Genomic DNA, 20,848 nt, shown 5'->3' with positions numbered 1-20,848 from the left:
AGTTCGATTGTTTCTGATCGTGATACGAGGTATCAATCAACCTATTGGAAAGAATTGCAGAGAGCTCTTGGGACGAAACTTAACTTCAGTACTGCATTTCACCCAACGACTGATGGACAAACAGAACGTACCAATCAAATTGTCGAGGATATGTTGAGAGCATGTATTTTGGATTTTCAAGGAACCTGGGAGAAGTTTCTACCTATGGTTGAATTTTCGTACAACAACAGTTATCAGGCCACTATTGGTATGGCACCTTACGAAGCGCTTTATGGAAGGAAATGTCGAACACCATTATGTTGGAGTGATATCGATGAGGCACGTGTTATAGGACCAGAATTGATTCAAGAAACTACTGACAAGATTCGTTTAATCCAATCAAGAATGATGGCAGCACAAAGTAGGCAAAAGAGTTATGCCGACCAACGAAGAAGACCACTAGAGTTTGAGGTCGGAGATCACGTGTTCTTGAAAATTTCGCCAACGAAAGGAATAATGAGATTTGGTCAAACGGGAAAGTTGAGCCCAAGATACATCGGGCCATATGAGATACTAGAAAGAGTAGGTGCAGTAGCGTATCGACTAGCTTTACCAACCGACTTGGAAAAGGTGCATAATGTATTCCACGTGTCGATGTTAAGAAAATATGTTCCTGATCCTAGCCATGTGATTACGCACGAACCCTTGCTATTGCGAAACGATTTGACTTACGAGGAGAAGCCAATTGAAATTCTAGAACGAAGAGAGAAACGACTTAGAAGCAAAGTAATTCCAATGGTTAAAGTCTTGTGGGCCAATCACTTGACATATGAAGCCACATGGGAAGTCAAAGCGCAAATGAGAGCGAAATATCCCCAGTTATTCGTTTAGAAACGATAAGATGTATGAATTCTAATATGCTTTTTGAATGATTATGTTATAATGTTATTCCGCCAAGTTTGTCTAGCGAATAGAACGAATAAGTATGAATTGTATGATTTCTATGAATGGCTAGTTCGACTGAGCTCCAGTTTCGAGGACGAAACTTTTTCTAAGGGGGTAAGAATGTAATACCCCGAAATTTTAAACTCGATTTATTAAAATTAAAAATATTTATTAACTTAATTTCGTTTTAATTAAATTACGAATAATCGAATTTCGTTATTTTAATCGTTTTTACGAATTATTTTAAACGATAAATTTATAAACTGAAATTATTTATTTTCGTTAACGATAATTTATTTATTTTTAAGGAATTATTTTAATTAAACATTTTATTACAAATTCTGAATTTTTGCCAAATATTGTGAATTTATTAAATAAAAAAAAAAATGAAAATGTCAGCTTTATTTTCTTGCTCCCCACGCTCAAACCAGGAAGTCAAAAACTTCCTTCCTTCCCACATTTCAGTCCAAATGCAAATGCTTGGACCCCAAGCACAATTCCTAGCTTGTTCAACACAATTCTCATGTACAAATTCAGAAACTTTAGGTGGAATTTCAACAACAATCACATTCAATCTCAAACTCACTCCCTTGTTCCCTTTGATTCGGTTCACGAACCACCACCGCAAGCACCACTGCAACCACCAGCCACCACTACTGCCACCACCGTCCAACAACCACCAGAACCACCCTAATCAAGCACAACCGCCGCCACACCCACCGCAAGCACCACCTCACCTCCCCTGCTCTCTTCACACTCCCCTGTTCTCTCCCCTGTTTCCTCCCCCTTCGCCCCACCGCACCAACACCACACCACGCACCACCACCTCCAGCCACCTTCACCACCTAGGCAACCACCTGCTGCCATCGCCGCACCGCCCTGTCACCGCCCAGAACCACCCACGAAACACCCCCCATCTCCCATGTCTCTCCTCTCCTTCGCGCCCCTTTCTCCCTCTCTCGTCGTTCTGCCACCACCAGTCAATCACCACCATCGCCGCCTCACCTCTGGCACCGTGCCACACCACCGAGCCACCCAGCCACCTCCATCCTCTCCTCTCCTTCTCTTCGTGTTCTCCCCTCCCCTGTTCCGCGCCCTGCTCCCAGAAAACCAAAACCAAAATTTGGTTTTCTTTGGTTTTACTCTCCTTTAAAAACCCAAAATCAAATTGGATTAAATTAATTTGGGCCTTGGGTAAGAAACCAACTTATGATTTCAGATTTTCCTAATTTATTAGTTTCATGTTTTAATTTATTTCTATGATATTCACTAATAAAATTATTTACTATTTTTCAGGTTTAATTATCGATTTTAATAAAGGAAATTACTAGTTTTATTTAACAAAAATGGAATTTAAATAATATTCATGACAAACAATTTATAAAATAAATATATATACATATATATTTTTTGATTGAAAATTAGATTAATATTAGTTTCAGTAAATTTCAAAAGTATATTTTATTAAAACTCTTTATTTATAAAATTTATTAATTATAAATCTATGATTTTATAAACTATTGATTTTAAAGTATATTATCGATTTAACTAAAATCAGTTACTAAATGGATTTATCAGGGACAAAACTTAAATAAGATTTTCCTGTAAATTAACTAAGGAAAATATATATATTTCGATTGAAATTTCAATTAATTATATATTCTTCACTAAAATTGGCGTTTAATTATATTTTCATTAAAAATATGAAATTATATATTATTTTTAACATTATTATTAGAAAATTTGTTAATTATAAAGTTTCGAAATTATTAAGTTAAATTATTTATCAATTTGGTACTAATTCAATTATTTAATATTTTTTAAAGAAATTGGACTCGGAGCTCAGGACGAACGAACCAACGAAAATCCCTTAGCAAAGTCGCGGAATTAAGGTAACGGCTATTGCTAGTACCCGCAATTCCCTTTTAAATGTGATTATGAAATTACAACGTATGATTGATTTATTAAATGAATGTTTTGACATGTTTTATGAATTGCGGGAAATGAAATATGATTTTATTGAATAATTTATTATAATATGATTTGATGGAATTATTCCTTATTTTATGATTGATTATAAAATTCTATGATGATTGATTGAATTTCTTATAAAATGTTGTTTATAAGAAACCAGGAAAGAAAGGATGTTTGATCTTATGATCCAAAGGAATTATGTTACTTCAACTGAAGTAAAAAGACTAAAATGTAAAATTAAACGAAACGTGATAAATGAAAGTGAAATTCCTAGTCCGTTTGGCAGTATATGTTCACAGGTTACGATTCTCGGTCATGCATGTACCCATGGGGCATCCGCCCATTGAGCCAAGGCTCTCATGTTTTCGGGCCAAGGCCCCATGTTTATGGACAGCGGTCCATCGTGGAAGACGTTCCACCATGTCATACTTGCCACGACTAGCATGTGCACCCAAAAGTTAAGAATGAATTAAATAAAGGACTTTATAAAATGTTTTACATTATTCTATTCTCCATGTGTTATTAAATAAAATGAATTGAAATGAATTTACGTTGCTAGAATAGTTCGTTACTGAGTCTTCGGCTCACCGTTATTTTGTTTCCTGTTTTAGGTACCGCTGGGATCGATGGGAACGAGTAGTGGCGAGGATTTCACCTTAATAATATTCACTTAGTTTATGCTTAATGTTTTAATAGTTTAATTAAAGACTTTTAGTAATTTATGTACCTTTATTTTGGTAATACAAAAGATTATTATATTAATTTTTGGGATTTAATATCTTATGATTGATTGTTGCCTCGTAATTCCCAAGAGGGAGTTACGGCAAGTAATGGCCCGACCAATTAGGTTAATTCCGCTGCTAATTATGCTTAAATAATGTAATTAGAGGTCGGGGTGTTACAGATGTATATAACAGTGAGAATTCACGCTACAAGTTTTCATACTTTGGACACATATTTCAAAGCGTAAAGATTTGAATATCATATATGTGATGTGCATTTTGTAAAAAGTTTGGTGTATATTATACGCTTGGATGTTCTAAGTTATATAAGTATGTGCAATAAAGATCGTATCTAATGATTGGTTAAGGTGGTAAAATATTAACTTTTCATTTGATAGATCTCATGTTCAAATATTATTGTGGTAAGTTTTTTATGTATGTTATATGTGATATATATTCCTTGCTAAGGAGATGACGCGACATGTTCTGGTGATTAGAGAAAGTTATACATGACACGCATACGTTATTAAAGACGCATTTTAATACAATAGTATAGATTTTTATTGTTTCTAAAGCATGTCTTGTTATCAAAACTTAGTACAAAGATTGGATCTTGTCTAAATATTATGATCGAGATAATCCTACTATTCCTCCTCCCTCTAAAAAAATATATTTTTGTCCACTTTTCAAAGAAAGAATTATCTTGGATTTCACCACCTCTTGCATGGTTTTAACTTGATTTTGATGGTTCTAAACTGCAAAATGTCATTATCAGCCTTTGGTTTTGTTATTAGAGACCGCCAATGTAGTATTTGTTTAATAGGAGCCACGATTATTTCAGATAAATGTACCATTCTTGAAGCAGAAGGTTGGGGTCTTAGAGAAGTCCTCAAAGGAGCTTCTTTCACGGGAGTTAGAAATATTATTGTCGAAGGAGACAATCTTATGATTATTAACTCCCTTAAAAAATCATGGGAAATCCTTTGGGAAATTAACTCTATTATTTGTGATGCAGGGTTGGATTTGAAGACGTTTGATTATGTATGTATTCAATAGTGTTTCCGGGAGGTGAACTAGGCTATGGGGTTCATGGCTAGATAATAAAGGTCATTCTTCTTCGACGCTTTCGTTTTGGTTTTCCTCTTTTGATAGTGTTCTTTCTCTTATCATCTGAAATGAAGTTTTAGGTTGGCCCACTATTCGGTGATAACCTAGTTTTTTCTCCTAATAAAAAAATAAAAAATAATATTAAACTCATGTGTCGAAGAAGATTTGTCATTGTGATGTTTGTGTTTGTTTTAACATTGAACTAATGTTTGTCCCGGGCGATGCCCCGGGTTACAACGTTAAATAGTATGTGAAGTAATTTGTATTTTTCTATGCATTGTTTACATGTGTTGGATATGTGAGTTTGACTTTTTTTTCTAATAACTACCCGGAAATCGTTTATTTTAGTTGGATGTGGTGTATTGTACATTTGTACATAGTATTTTTTTCCCAATAATTGTGTTCTTAATCCTTTTGGGTTTGTTTGTTGTCGTAAACTATATCAAATATCTAATTAATGTCTTGTATGTTATGCTCCATATATGCTACACATAATTGTTGATTAATGAATGAAAAAATATGTTCTTTTATATATGAAAAATGGAAAATTTAAAGTAAAGATGTAGAAATCATTCGAAGCCATGTTCAATAATGGTTACAAAATAAAAAATTTCTTGCAATTATTATGTTGTGAAAATTAGCAAATAACATAAAACATGTGAAATTTAGTATAATATAAATACACACTAATCCTATCCAACTTAAATATATTTAAATCCTAACCCTTTTAAAAGTAAGAGTTGCCTCAAAATTTTCTTAAGAATAGTTAAATTACCGTCCTACCCTTACAATACTCTTTGAAAGAAATGTATTTTCTCTTAAGAATAGTGTAATCACCGCACTGCCCTTTTCAACCCTTTGTCCCCACTTGCGCCATGTTGTTTCATCTTCTACCCGCCCACTGCTTTTGAACCCCGCTGCTTTCTCTCTCCTTATTTTTCTTTCCACTTCCATTAAACCCTAGTTCCTATCTCTCTAATTTGCTCCACCCCTTCACCGTTTTCTCTCCTTCCATCATCCGAATATCTTTCTTTTTCCATATGTTTTTACTGAGATTGATTTTTGCATTTGATATGTTTGATGGATCTATTACTTAATCTCAAAGGTGAGTCTTCGCTCTTTTATTTTCTCGCTCTTTTAATTCTTGCTGATTTTTGTATAGTTTTGATTTTTCGACGGTGAATATGATTTTAGTAGTTTTGTTTAATTAGATGATTTTTTATTTATTTTTTTGTTTTGGTTGGTTTTGATTGTTCTTGGTTTAGATGACAATCGGTTTCCAGCTCTAAAAAATTAAATTGAAATTTTGGGTTTTGAAACCTATTTTAGTCGGTTTAGTTTCGATTCTTTGTTTGGACTTTTATGTTTTTTGTTAATTTGTTTATGATTTCTAGCATGTTTTATCCATGAGTGAGTAGTTGTTACTTCAGAAGTACAAAAACTTGTGAGATAAAGTAGTTATTTGCTAACATTTTCCTGGGAAATAATAGGTTAGTAAAGGAATTGCCCTAAAATTCCCAAAATTCGACCTTCCCAATCCTTAATCCGTACCGCTAAAACCTCCAAGGTACATGATTGAATGTTTAAATTGTTTGAAGTTTCAGCAGGATATTTATCTAGTTCTTTTGAAAAAATTAATGTTTATTTTATGATATGGGGGAACTGTAATTTTCATTTTTGTTGTCAATTTTAACGAATTGGGTTTTTTTTGTCTAATTTGATTGGGGTTTCTCCAAATTGTAGGCTAACCCAAATCCCGAAGTCATGTAAAATGTGGCCGGCAAGTGTAGCCGCGTAAAGAATTGGTATGTTGTGTTACCTTTATTTATTTGATTTCATGAAATTTATTTTTAGTTTCTCGGCATTTGAAATTGAAGGAAAAAACTGTAATTTGGATTTGGTAGATTTTAATTTAGTAAGTTGATATGACTTTTCTGGAAGTATTTGTGTGTTTGTAATTTTTCTCAGTTATTCCATATGTTTTGTTGGTTTAGAAAAAATTAGGTTGTGGTTTGTGAGTTCAAGAAATAAGTAGGTAATTGCAAGTTTTTGGGGTTTCAGATTTATCTTCTCTCAATTTCTGTTTTTTCTAGGTCTTAGGTATTTAAAATTTGATTTTTAGGGGTTCTTGGTGTTCAGATTCTTATCTTCTCTCGATTTCTGAATTTTCTAGGCCTAGGTTTAGGTATTTAAATTTTGATTTTTGTTTTGGTGTTTCGGATTCTAATTTTTACTATAGTTCCTCCATTCTTTGTTTCAATTTCCGCAATTTGGGAGCTTTGTTGAGATTATAATTTTTACTATTGTTCATCCCTTGTATCCCTCCCTTACTTTTTGGTGTCAGTTTGTCATTTTTCATCTTTCTTTTGTAGACACTGAGTTCTTGAGGCTGAAATCTACAATTGATGAAATAGGTGACGATTCTCCCTTTTTCCCTCTCATCTTATCAAATCTATACACTAGAGAGCTGGTAAATACTCTCAAACCCTTCATTTAATCTGGTTAACTGACTTCCTTCTTGTTGTCTCTTGCGTATGATTATATGATTGCTAATTCATTGGTTTATATTCAGTGCATTGGAAAAAGTAAATGCGGTTTATGAGTGGCAGGAAAATCAAAATTGGAGAAAGTGTATGGTGATCTTAAAGTGACATATGCGTTGCTTGATTTTTTTTGAAAACCATCCTTCTCCTCTCTTCCTTCTATGTTCTTAGGTGTTATGTTTTGATTGGTTCATAATTCATTCTTAATTTTCAGACATAGTTAGCTGAAGTTTTTCATGTGCTATATTTTGTGATCAGTTAGAAAAACACCAGGTTGAATATGCACTTATAAGTATTTTGTTATGTATGCCTAATCAACTAGGCTATTGTACTTTTGCTTTGCAACAGATATTTCGGGTAGCTATAATTTATCTTTATAAGGCTAAATTGGAGTTTTAATTTTAATGTCTGATGCTTCATCTTGACTGTGAACTGCAAATGGCAATGGCAATAACCTCAGAGCATTTACGTAAACAATCAGTTGTTGTAAAACAAAGTTGTTTCCACAACATCTGGTAGCTTCCATACCCCTATATGTTTCCATCCATTTTTGACACTTTTTAGTGTTTGATTAGTTTTATAACACTGTTCTTATATTCCCTTCTTTTGTTGCCCTCTTTTCCATATTACCTTGGTGCTACTTTGAGTAAGAAGAAGTTGTCGGCTTCCACCACGCCTGTGGCATATTGACTCAGGGGTCTCTTTTACATGAATTATTGTTTATCGTGCTATCACTGACTAGAATTACTAGATGGTAGATTGGTTTGGTTTAATACACTGCTAGCTGATTTATTTTTTATTAATGTAATGAGTGATTACCATCAATGTTACTACTTCTCGGTATAGTATTTAGGTGAGCTTTTGGTTGCTCGGTCTATATATCAATTTCTTTTGCTACTGACCTACTGTTGGGTTCGTCTAAATTTGGATATTAAATTCTAAATTTTAGAACTTCTAGATTGGGGGTTCGACTAGATTTGTGAAGTTTAGACCTTTAAATGAGTTTTGAAGTCTTTATGGTATTTTTTTTATTTACTATGTCTAAGTAAATGAGAAAAAAAAAACAAAGATATTGTACTGAATGTGTGTAAGCTGAAAGCAAATTACTGATGTAAGCAAAGATCAACTAGTTGTTGCAATTGTCCCGTCAACTACAAGTAATTTGAAAGCAGCATATCAACATCCAAACTAGAAGAACTCAAATTGTCCTCTTGGCTTCGTAAATTCACATTTAATGACTTGACATTTGCAACTACAAGCTTCAGACCTGATAGTAAGAAACCAATACTGCTCTAATGAAACCTGGCACAGGTCTTACTGTTGCAGTAAAGACACTCAAGCATGAGTTGTGTTTTGTTATTTTGACTCTTAATTGTTGCTCCAGTGACACTCTTACTGTTGCTCTGGTGTTTTGTTTATTCAGGGTCACAAAGAATGGATGGTTTGTTGTTTTGACTATATTTTTTTGCCTTACTTCGTTACATTTAGTATCTTGAGCTGTGTTTTCCCTTACTTTTCCATATGATCTTTACATCTGGCAGGTTAGGTCAAACTTAATGGCTATTCTATTCAAGACTATCACTACAACAGTTAAAGGAGAAGGATTGATATGGGAAACACAACAATAGTTAAAGGAGAAGATTGACATGAATCACTAACATGCCTTTGCAGCAGTTATACTGCTCCCTTTTGTTTTTACAAAACTGTACCATCACATTTTTTAATGAGAATTGTTCTCTAAACCATTATTTGTAAAATATTATGGTTTTTGAAAAGAACAAGATTCAACATGCTATATTTTCCTAGCAAAAATGTGCCTATGCTTTATGTAAAGAGTATGTTTTATGCAGTTATTTAGATATTTAGGTGCTAATTTACAACTTATGAGTTAAGGACATTGTAGAGGAACATAAAAACACTCAAGCAATAAACTTGATGAGCTACTCAAACATCTTTATAAAGCTATCTCTTTCAAGTGGCTCTATTGCGTTGATTTGTGATACAATTATAGATTTCTATATATACAAACAATACTTTTGCTAATCATAATTTATATAGGATCATTTACATAAATTAATAAGTGCTCATGTTTTACGTAACATTTTTACGAGACAATTTTGAATATTTTGGGGGATTGTGTGCGCTAGCTCACAGTCTAACAACTAGTATAGTTAAAAGGCATAACTAATACTTAACTAAAATGGTAAAAAGTTTACTATAGTTCTTGTTGGCCCCATGTTCAAACCCTAACAAAAAATATTTTGCGTATCATTATTAAAAGCACACCTCCTGTCATTGTTGATGTGGAGCCTTGTCATGTTTAGAAAATGTGACACGTGGCGGCGTGACATGCTTTACATTGGAGATTTAATAATAGGATAGATTTGGTTTTATGATGTCATTAACATACTTTAATTTGACTTTATGATGTTTAAGTCCATCACGCGATATGTTTTGGATTTTGTAATATTCAACTTATCCAAAAAATATTATGTAGTTTAAGTTATGTCCCTTTATATTATTTACATTAGATACGTATTTACCTGAAAAAAAAATTAACGTAAATAAAAATGTAGCCTAAACAAATGTAAAATTAAAGAAAATATAAGAACGTAAAAATTAATTAAACTAAATACAATTATTTATCTTAATTAAGTGTTTTAAATTATTAAATTATTAATATAATGAATAAACATAAAATAAATACAAAATAGATCGAGAATGTGGAAGATAGAAAGTGGGATGGAGTATGGTGAATACTGAATAGTAAAAGTAAGAATGATGATTTTTGTTTTTAAAGTACATTGGTGGGGTGAAATTTTACAAAAATGTTGTTTGTGAGGAAAATGACGTGGATGAGTAAAAAAGTGGTAGACAAAGAGTGATGAACTTTTTTTTACTCATTGATGATACTACTCTAAAAGCATGCATGATTGTAAAATTAGTCACCATTGCTCATGCTCTAAGGATAAGATTCAATGACATGATTTATATTCATAAAAGAAAAACAATGAAAATATGAAAGTAATACGGAGAAGTGATGTAAGTCTTTGACAATTGGCATACGCTATTACAGCCAACTCCGTACTGACTACGTTGGCGTCAGTCGGAAATATGTATCCAACTTACCCAAGTAATGTAGCTTTCTCTGACCGAAATACCCTCACTGGAAACAGCTAAATGACAGCTACATCCCCATCTTACATTTTTTAGTCTTTACACTTCAAAGAGGAGTAGCTCAGATCAAAGTTATACCACCGTACTACAAAATTGTACTCCCTCCATTCCTTTATGTTGTTCCCATAAAGAATGTTGGGGGGTTTTTAAGAAAACTGAATCTTTGTTTGTATTGGGATAAGAGTAATGATTGGGTGTAAGAATAATGATTGTGTGTAAGAGATTATATATTTAAAATAAAGTAAGGAGAGAGAAAATATTAAATAAATAAGATAAATGAGAGATATTTCATTAACAAAATAATCAGATTAAAATCGAACCAGAAAAAGAACAAAATTAGAACAACTCTAAATCGAACCACTAAATCGAACCAGAAAATTCGATTTAAAATATAACCAAAAAATAAGAAAATCCAACAAAAACCCAGAAATTTAGACTTCAATAACTCACAAATTCGTGAACATTCAACCCGAAATTCGACCAAAATTCGACCAAAATCAAACCCCAAAATTCGACAAAAATCAAACCAAAATTCGAAATCAAACCAAAATTCGAGAACAAAATCAAACCAAAATAAACCCGAAATAAACCCCAAAAATCAACCCGAAATCAAAATTCGAGAACAAAATCAAACCAAAATAAACCCGAAATAAAATCAAACCAAAATAAACCCGAAATAAACCCCCAAAACCAAAATTCGAGAACAAAATCAAACCAAAATTCGAGAACAAAATCAAACCAAAATAAACCCGAAATCAAAATTCGAGAACAAAATCAAACCAAAATAAACCCGAAATAAAATCAAACCAAAATAAACCCGAAATAAACCCCAAAAACCAAAATTCGAGAACAAAATCAAACCAAAATAAACCCGAAATAAACCCCAAAAACCAAAATTCGAGAACAAAATCAAACCAAAATAAACCCGAAATAAACCCCAAAAATAAACCCAAAATTCGAAATCAAACCAAAATTCGAAACCAAAATCAACCCGAAATAAACCCCAAAAAATCGACCAAAATCAAACCAAAATTCGAGAATATTCAACCCGAAATTCGACAAAAATTTCGGCAAAAAGTTCGTCCAAAATCAACCAAAAATTCGACAAAAAATTAACCAAAAACTCGACCAAAATCAACCAAAAAAACAACCCAGAAATTCGTCATAAGTTCGCAAAAAAAAAAAAAACCCTAAAAATTTGAAACGTGAATACAAAAATAAATAAATACCCAATTGATCTCAATTTCACGATTTTGAGGATTTAGAGGTCAAATTCGACCATGAAAACTCTAGATCTAGGGTTTTCGTGGTCGAATTTCACCATCTAAAACCATAATACGTATTCTACAGCTTTTTCGGGTGGTGGTGGCGGTGGCGGAGTTGTGGTGGTGGTGGCGGCGATATTGAACGAGGAGAGAGAAAAGTGAGAGAGGAAGGAGGAGAGAGAGAAAAGTGAGAGGAGGAATATGAAAATGAAGAACATCTTTGATGTTCTTGAGGGTATCAGCAATCTTTGATGTTCTTGAGGAAGGTCGAATTTCAGTAATGAAAGGAGGTTGAAGAGAGAGAGAGAAATCAGTGAGGTGAGAGAGAGTGAAATCGGAGGTGAGAGAGAGTGAAATCAGAGAGGTGAGAGAGAGTGGAGGTGAGAGAGAGTGAAATCAGAGAGGTGAGAGAGAGTGAAAGTGACGGTAGTGGGGTGGGGTTATGGGGGATGGGAAATTAATTAAATAAGGGTGGTGGGGAAAAAGAGGGTGGAAAAAGGGTAAAATCTTAGGGTTTTTTTGGTAAATAGTGGGGAATCTTAGGATAAATTGGTAAAAAAACTATGGCCAAAAATAGTAAAGATTCAGTAGGGGAACAACAAAAAGAAATGCCAAAAAAGGAAATGGGAACAACAAAAAGGAATGAAGGGAGTAAATCATAAGTACCAAAATGTGCGAGTCCACCAAACAAGGGAGACCACCGACAGGGTATTTCTGTCTTTTGGCTTTCCTATTACTATTGCTGCTTACGCTACCGACACTCACCAATGTCCCCAACCCTTCTTTTTTCAAATTTTTTCTTAATAAAATTACAATAAGCCATCAATTTGCATTATTACAATCATAAATAAATGATTAAGTAATGCATTAGGAACACACATTAAACTAATAAAACCCCACTTAAAAGAGAAAGTGTTGTGTATACTCCTATTTCAGTAGAGGAGGAGAGAGAAAGAAAGAAAGGCGAAGAAGCAGGGGATATGGTGATATGATATCCCCCATTTCAATTGATTGGATTTCTTTCAAATTGAGCAATTACCCAATTCAGATCTCCCAATAATACCCCTGACCCACAAAAATTCTGCAAAATTTGGGGTTCAATTTCTTAGCTGAAGATCCAGCAATGGAGGCGACTGGTGGAATGGTGGCTGGATCTTACAAAAGGAATGAACTTGTTAGGATTCGCCATGATAGTACTGATAGTGGGGTGAGTTTTCCTGATCAAGTTTTGATCTGATTCTGATTTTGCATCTTTTTTTTTAATTACTTTTAATTTTGATTTACATTTCTGTTCTTATTAAGTGATTAGGTCTATGTTGATTGCTCAATTTAGTGATTTGAACTGTTTTGAGAATCGAAATTGGAATTTGTTACTTTGTAATCCAGATTACTTGATGTAAGAATGAGGTTATGAACTTATGATCACTGAAAGTAATCAAATTTAGTTTGTGTTTTGAGGAATGAGACTGTAGTGCTCTACAGTTCATTCTGAATTTTCGGCTAATTGAGCTGGATTTTTGGTGATTTAGTTTCAACTGACTACATTTTTAGTAATTTAAGTTGTTGGAAGTGAAAATTATGAGATCAATTGGTAATTTGAGTAGGATTTGTGCTTAAATGTTGTTTTCCACTGTTAAGCGTAATCTCGTGCTGCAACGAGTGATCTGACTTGCGATGCTTGGATGTTCTGGTTGATTGGAACTTGGAAGATAAGCTTCCTTGTGGAATCTTGAACCATAGAGTTCGCGATCATGCTATTTACATTTTTAGTTTGTAATTGTGTGCATGCGTCTATAATGTTCTGTATTACAACAATCCATAACTGTGTGAAAGATGGAGTTAATTGATTAAAAATGTTGACGTGGGTCAGGAAAATTCCTGCCGGTTGATTTATTGAGATTGTTTGACAAGTAAAGATCTTTGATTTCATCCTTTTCATTTCTTGCATTTGACTTTGATCAATTGCGACATTTGGGTTACTACTGGAGATGTCATTATATTCCATTGTCCTATCAATTCATGATTTTTTTTTTGAATATATTGTTATGAGGCTTGTTTCATTGTGATCATCGGCCTGCTTCCTAAATAATAGTCATTTGACGCGAGTCTTTCTTTTTTTTTTGGGTTAATTGCAGTCCAAATCTTTGAAGAATTTGGATGGACAAATCTGTCAGATCTGTGGGGATACAGTGGGAGTTACTTCGAATGGCGGTGTCTTTGTCGCTTGCAATGAATGTGCTTTTCCAGTTTGCAGGCCTTGTTATGAGTATGAGAGAAAAGATGGAAACCAGTGTTGCCCCCAGTGCAAGACAAGATACAAGAGACAGAAAGGTTTGCTTGCTTTAATTTATATTCTTTATAGCTTTCAATAATCCTTATTTTATTTGTATCAAGCTCTGCCACTTTAGCATAGGTGAATACTTAAAAAATATGAGTTTTTCACCAGGGAGTCTTCGCGTGGAGGGAGATGATGAAGAGGAAGATGTTGATGATTTGGATAATGAATTCAATTATGAAAGGGGAACCAGCAAGGCTAGACATCAATGGCAGGGTGAAGATGTAGATCTCTCGTCATCTTCTAGGCATGGATCTCAGCCAATTCCTCTCCTTACCAATGGTCAAGTGGTAGGTGACAAATGCCAACTTTCTTGTTCATGTTCTTTCCGTATTTTAATTGTTGGACAGGACTAGGCTTGTCATATATGTGCATCTTGTATTGTGGTTTAGTTCCCAAATGGTCAGTATTTTTTTATTATGTAAGTATAGTTTTGGGAAATAAGCTTGTATTCAGTCTTTCAAATCTGGAAGCTTATGTTTTTGCAAGAAGCTTCAAACTACTTAGTGATTCGATGCTACAAGTTGATAGTGGAGATATTTAGTTTGTTCCAAGGTGTGTGAACTGCAATTACTTGTTAGTGATTGCAGACTTTATAACTTTATCTGGCAGTAATATCACTAATATTGGGTTTCAGTGAACACTCTAGCTCATAAGTAAAATCCTTGAGAAGCTGTTGTTGGTCAAGTATCAGTTATATGGCTATGTTATACGCAGCTCGAAGTCTGGCTCTGTGGTGGTGTAAGATATCTATGTTGATAGTCTTGTTGACTTGAAACAATGTTTTAACTTATTCTGTCTATTCTATTTAACATGCTACTTGTTTACGAGTATATATGAGACTATCCTGTTGATCACCATCAGCCTAGGATCTCTTTCTACTTTTATTGGATGTGCTCGACAGTGTAGTAATTAGAGTATTTACAGCTCATTTGTCTGTTGGGTGGATTTTGGTTACTGTTTATGGCTGGAAAACTAGCTGCTTATTAAGATATTCATTATTGTCTCAGGTTTCTGGGGAAATACCAAGTGCGACACCAGACAATCAATCTGTGCGAAGCACATCAGGTCCTATAGGCCCTGAGAAGCGTGGTAACCACTCCCTTCCTTACATTGATCCATGCCTGCCAGGTAATCTTGTTGTGTTATGCTTCTGTACTGTTACGAATCTCAATATTTTTGACGTTGTATGTTATACTCGATGCTAATGCCATGTGTTTTGACAGTTCCTGTGAGAATTGTGGACCCTTCAAAGGACTTGAATTCATATGGGCTTGGTAGTGTGGACTGGAAGGAAAGAGTTGAAAGTTGGAAACTGAAACAGGAGAAGAATATGACTCATACGGGAAATCGATATTCAGAAGGGAAAGGGGGTGATGTTGAAGGCTCTGGTTCAAATGGTGAAGAACTCCAGTTGTGAGCATCTGTCCTTTGCTCTTATTCTCATCTTTTCCCCGCTTTGGGATTGGGTGTTCAGTTGTTCACTGAATGAATGCTTTCCGAAGTTCTGGGTGTTTTCATTTTTATGCTCTACTTACGCTAAGGCTCTGTTTGGTAGGGTGTAAAACGGATTTTATGGAAAACTACTTTCCCCTTTTCAATCATTTTTACGTTGTTTGGTTTGATAAGGGATGGAAAACAATTTTCCGTAACTCCCTCAGAGGTGGAAAAACCTTTTCCATTTGAAAGGGATGGAAACCACTTTTCACTTTTCCTCCTTACCTCCCTCTCTCTTCTTCCCCTAAATCTTCTTCACCATCTTCTCCCATTTTCTTGTAAGGAACCAAACAAAGGAAAACTAGTTTGAAACTGTGTTTTCCCTTGGAAAATATTTTTTCATGGAAAATCATTTTGCACTGAAAGCGTTTTAAACCAAACCAAACGGAGCCTAAGTGGAGATAAAGTTTGGGGTTTATATCATGCAATTCTTGAGGTGGAACATTGAAACCTAATTTTTCTTTTGCAGGGCTGATGATGTGCGTCAACCAATGAGTCGAATTGTCCCTATCCCTTCATCGCATCTCACTCCTTATCGAGCTGTGATCATTTTCCGGCTTATCATTTTAGTCTTCTTCTTGCAATTTCGTATTACCCATCCCGTGGAGGATGCATATCCATTATGGCTCACATCAGTCATCTGTGAGATCTGGTTCGCAATGTCATGGATTTTGGATCAGTTTCCAAAATGGTATCCTATCAACCGTGAGACGTACCTTGACAGGCTCGCGTTCAGGTCAGTCAGTGTGCTTTTAATGGCTTACTCTTAACATGTAAGAAGTATGTGTTATTGGTGTAATCACCCACCCCATGACTGTTTACTGTTATTTTTGTGGTCATTGGGATAAGGCTCTGAACTTGAAAACCATGCATTATTTTGCTAGGCATGACCGTGAAGGAGAGCCGTCGCAGTTAGCTCCTATTGATGTGTTTGTCAGTACAGTGGATCCTTTGAAAGAGCCGCCTATCATCACAGCTAATACTGTGTTGTCCATTCTAGCAGTGGACTACCCAGTCGACAAAGTTTCTTGCTATGTTTCAGATGATGGGTCTGCGATGCTGACATTTGAAGGTCTTTCTGAAACTGCTGAGTTCGCCAGGAAATGGGTGCCATTTTGTAAGAAGTTCAGTATTGAGCCAAGGGCACCCGAATTCTACTTTCAACAGAAGATTGATTACTTAAAAGACAAGATTCAGCCTTCTTTTGTCAAGGAACGCAGAGCAATGAAGGTAATGGATGAAATAATACTCTGCTTGGCTCCATCTTTCCTGGCCTGTTTGGTCTTGAACCGGCCCAGTGGTTATCACTAGTCTTTGACATGTTACTGATACTTAATTAAATGCAGAGGGAGTATGAAGAATTTAAGGTCCGAATCAATGCCCTTGTTGCAAAAGCACAGAAGGTGCCTGAAGAAGGATGGACAATGCAAGATGGAACAGCCTGGCCTGGAAATAACCCCAGGGACCATCCAGGAATGATTCAGGTAAAATCCTCGTTTCTTAGCTACTAGAATTATTACTATTTATTATTTTGGCTGCCTTGCGGATCTTACAATCCTTGGTTTACAGGTGTTTTTGGGCCACAGTGGAGGCCTTGACATGGATGGTAATGAATTGCCGCGATTAGTTTATGTTTCTCGTGAGAAGAGACCTGGTTTCCAACATCACAAAAAAGCTGGTGCCATGAATGCTTTGGTTAGTTTATTGTTTTAACCCTTTCGTTGTCTCCCCTCCTTTTTTTATACAGAGTGCACTCTTTTAGTACTCATGTGCTATTTGGGTCATTTGACACATTCAATCATGTTCTTCCTTTATTTTTATTTCTCACAAGTATTTTTTGACTGGAGTGTCACTGTCATGCTTCTGACAATCTTTTCATTATGATGGTTTTTTGTTTTTATTCTCTCTGTGATGCTTGATTCCCTTAGGCAGTTAGGCTTGCACTAGTGTTATTTGCTCCATTTTTTATTTTTCGATAAGTTATATTTCTCCGTTATCAAAGACAAGAGTTTGATTACATGTTCTATTGGATTCTGCAGATCCGTGTTTCTGCAGTACTGACAAATGGTGCATATATACTGAATGTCGATTGTGATCACTACTTCAACAACAGCAAATGTCTTAAAGAAGCCATGTGTTTCATGATGGATCCTGCTCTTGGGAAGAAAGTATGCTATGTGCAGTTTCCCCAAAGATTCGATGGCATTGATTTACACGATCGATATGCTAACAGAAACATTGTGTTCTTTGATGTATGTTCCCATTTCTCTATTATTGTGCCTTTTTGTCTATAATTCGAAATATTTTCTAGACCTGTTTCCTATTTACAGATCAAAGCTTGAATAATTTGTTGTCCTTGTACTATGCAGATTAACATGAAGGGTCAGGACGGCATCCAAGGGCCAGTTTATGTGGGAACTGGATGTTGTTTCAACAGACAAGCGCTTTATGGGTATGATCCAGTATTGACTGAAGAAGATTTTGAGCCAAATTTCATCATCAAAAATTGTTTTGGATCAAGGAAGAAGGGGAAGAGTGGTAACAAAAAGTACATGGATAAGAAGAGGGGACCTAAAAGAAGTGAATCTTCCATACCAATTTTCAACATGGAAGACATCGAAGAAGGTGTTGAAGGTAAAACAAAGTGCATTTTACTCACTCACTCCCTTTATTGTCTTAGCTCTTGTAAATTTTTGCTTGGGGATAATTGTAAGGGGTAAAATTAAGTGTTTGGTGGTCAAAAAAAGGTAATAATTCGCCGTTATTCTTGTTGGGCAGGCTATGAGGATGAGAAGTCCCTTCTTATGTCTCAGAAGAGACTAGAGAAGCGATTTGGTCAGTCACCGGTGTTCATTGCAGCTACCTTCATGGAAATGGGGGGTATTCCACCTACAACTAATCCTGCGACACTTCTGAAAGAAGCCATTCATGTTATTAGCTGTGGATACGAGGACAAGTCTGAATGGGGTAAAGAGGTGAGAAAAGTAGCAACCTTCATACCTCCCCAAAAAAAGTAGCAATTTTTTTCTGCATTTGTGAAATTTGTCTATAATAAAATTAATAACACCCTTATTTATGCCAATTTGCTCAAAACTACCCCTTCTTGCTTTATCCACCTTATATTATTTTCATTTTGAGTCTTTGACAATCTAAGATCATACAAATAGTAAATTTTGCGTTGATTTGAGAAACTAACGGGTTGCATACTGTGTATCCAGATTGGGTGGATATATGGTTCAGTGACAGAAGATATTTTGACTGGATTTAAGATGCATGCTCGTGGGTGGATGTCGATCTACTGCATGCCTCCCAGGCCAGCTTTCAAGGGTTCAGCTCCCCTCAATCTTTCTGATCGTTTGAACCAAGTGCTTCGATGGGCTTTAGGGTCTATTGAGATTATGCTTAGCAGGCATTGCCCCATATGGTATGGCTATAAGGGAAGGTTAAGATTCTTGGAGAGATTGGCTTACATCAACACTGTGGTTTATCCCCTAACGTCTATTCCACTTATTGCCTACTGTATTCTGCCAGCTATCTGTCTATTGACCAATAAATTTATCATTCCCACGGTAAGTATTGTTTTTTCCACATTGTTTAATTTGTTTCCTAATTGGTTGGATTCTGAATGGGTTGGGTTGGGTTGTGTGTTGGTTGCAGCTAAGCAATTTCGCTAGTATATTGTTTATCATGCTTTTCATGTCCATTGCTGCAACGGGTATTCTTGAGCTGAGATGGAGTGGAGTATCCATAGAAGACTGGTGGAGAAACGAGCAGTTCTGGGTTATTGGAGGTACATCAGCCCATCTGTTTGCCGTGTTCCAAGGTTTGCTGAAGGTGCTGGCCGGTATCGATACCAACTTTACGGTTACTTCCAAGGCAGCGGACGAAGATGGTGATTTTGCAGAACTTTACATATTTAAATGGACCGCACTTCTTATCCCTCCCACGACGGTCCTGATAGTGAACTTGGTTGGTGTAGTGGCGGGTGTTTCTTACGCCATTAACAGTGGTTACCAGTCATGGGGGCCACTGTTTGGGAAACTGTTCTTTTCATTCTGGGTGATTGCTCACTTGTATCCCTTCCTCAAGGGTCTATTGGGTCGTCAAAACAGGACCCCTACCATCGTGATTGTTTGGTCCGTTCTTCTTGCTTCCATCTTCTCGTTGCTTTGGGTTCGGATTAATCCTTTCACCACTGATGCTGAGAAGGCTGCAGCTGGTAATCAATGTGGTATCAATTGCTAGATTAAGTTACGAGGCAACGTTACCTCTTTTTGGTTCAGCTTTGTGTAAATACCAAGAAATGACAAAGTCGGTTTAAAAAATGACATATGTCAAACGACAAACGTTCTTCTTATGCCCTTTAAAGGAAAGGAAAGCTTATTAGGGACCAAAGTACATATTTCTTTAGCTTCGCAGTGTTTGGTGTTGCTCTTCGCTGCCTGTATTTTTGATTTTTTGCTAGCCATTGACACTTTGGTCTTACAATGTTATGTCTCATTTTGTTTCTATTTATGTAGCATTATTATTGTTATTATTATTAATTTTATTAAGATTTGTAAAGGAAACACACTTCAGATCAGATGTACTATTCTTTTTGAACCATTATATAAATACATAGACGTTCGCACGTATTTGTGCATCAAGACTTTTGTTTTTTGAGTACTTGGGAGTTGGGAATCAACTCGGTATGCTCCGTAGTTCATTCACCAATGCAAGTCTTAATGTGATTGACTTGTGAAGTTGTGAAACAAGAACAAGTCTTGTTTGAGATCGCCTTACAATAATGTCATTGACTTGTGAAACAAGAACAATATCGGAAGATCCCAAATAAGTAACAAGTCACCCTACCATGAAATTGTCTCATACTACTACGTACTAGACTCCTTTCATTTGAAAATTGCCATTTATTTTCGGTAAACAACCAGTTTGTAAATACTCGTTAGCCCGATCCAAATATCGAATTAATTGTAATGTATTCAAGGTTTTATTTTTATTAAATAATTAATTATCATAATTAAATTAATAAAATATAAATTCCGAGAAAAAAATTATAAGCACAAACGAAAAATTAAATTAAGTTAGTTGCACAACAGAAAATCAAAAACCCATGCCTCGCCTAGCAACAACATCAACATCACCCACGTTGAGCTCGCGCTTGGCCATCGCTAGCGCTCGCTGGGCAGACAAGCATCGCACAACAACGAGCATGCTCCCTTGCTTGATGTACCACTCACACAGTGCTCGCCCATCCCCGCGGCCTTCGCCCACGCCATGTAAGGTGTTGCACAACGTACAAGCTTC

General features: G+C 35.5%; 1 protein-coding gene across 1 annotated transcript; it reads left to right on the top strand.

Annotated features, from left to right (window-relative positions):
* Positions 1 to 12,459: 12,459 nt before the first annotated feature.
* Positions 12,460 to 20,190, top strand: LOC110793390 (cellulose synthase A catalytic subunit 1 [UDP-forming]). The gene is made up of 14 exons (XM_021998262.2): positions 12,460 to 12,919; positions 13,848 to 14,043; positions 14,159 to 14,337; positions 15,058 to 15,178; positions 15,274 to 15,463; positions 16,014 to 16,280; positions 16,429 to 16,774; positions 16,891 to 17,028; positions 17,114 to 17,239; positions 17,584 to 17,796; positions 17,914 to 18,178; positions 18,323 to 18,519; positions 18,763 to 19,113; positions 19,202 to 20,190. The coding sequence occupies exons 1-14, from the start codon at positions 12,836 to 12,838 to the stop codon at positions 19,787 to 19,789; spliced, it is 3,261 nt and encodes a 1,086-aa protein (XP_021853954.1). The 5' UTR covers positions 12,460 to 12,835; the 3' UTR covers positions 19,790 to 20,190.
* Positions 20,191 to 20,848: the final 658 nt, after the last annotated feature.

Source organism: Spinacia oleracea, chromosome 1, assembly GCF_020520425.1.
Source record: "Spinacia oleracea cultivar Varoflay chromosome 1, BTI_SOV_V1, whole genome shotgun sequence".
NCBI classification, from domain to species: domain Eukaryota; kingdom Viridiplantae; phylum Streptophyta; class Magnoliopsida; order Caryophyllales; family Amaranthaceae; genus Spinacia; species Spinacia oleracea.
Note: the sequence above shows the minus strand (reverse complement) of the source record. Positions and strands in the feature narration are given on the sequence as shown.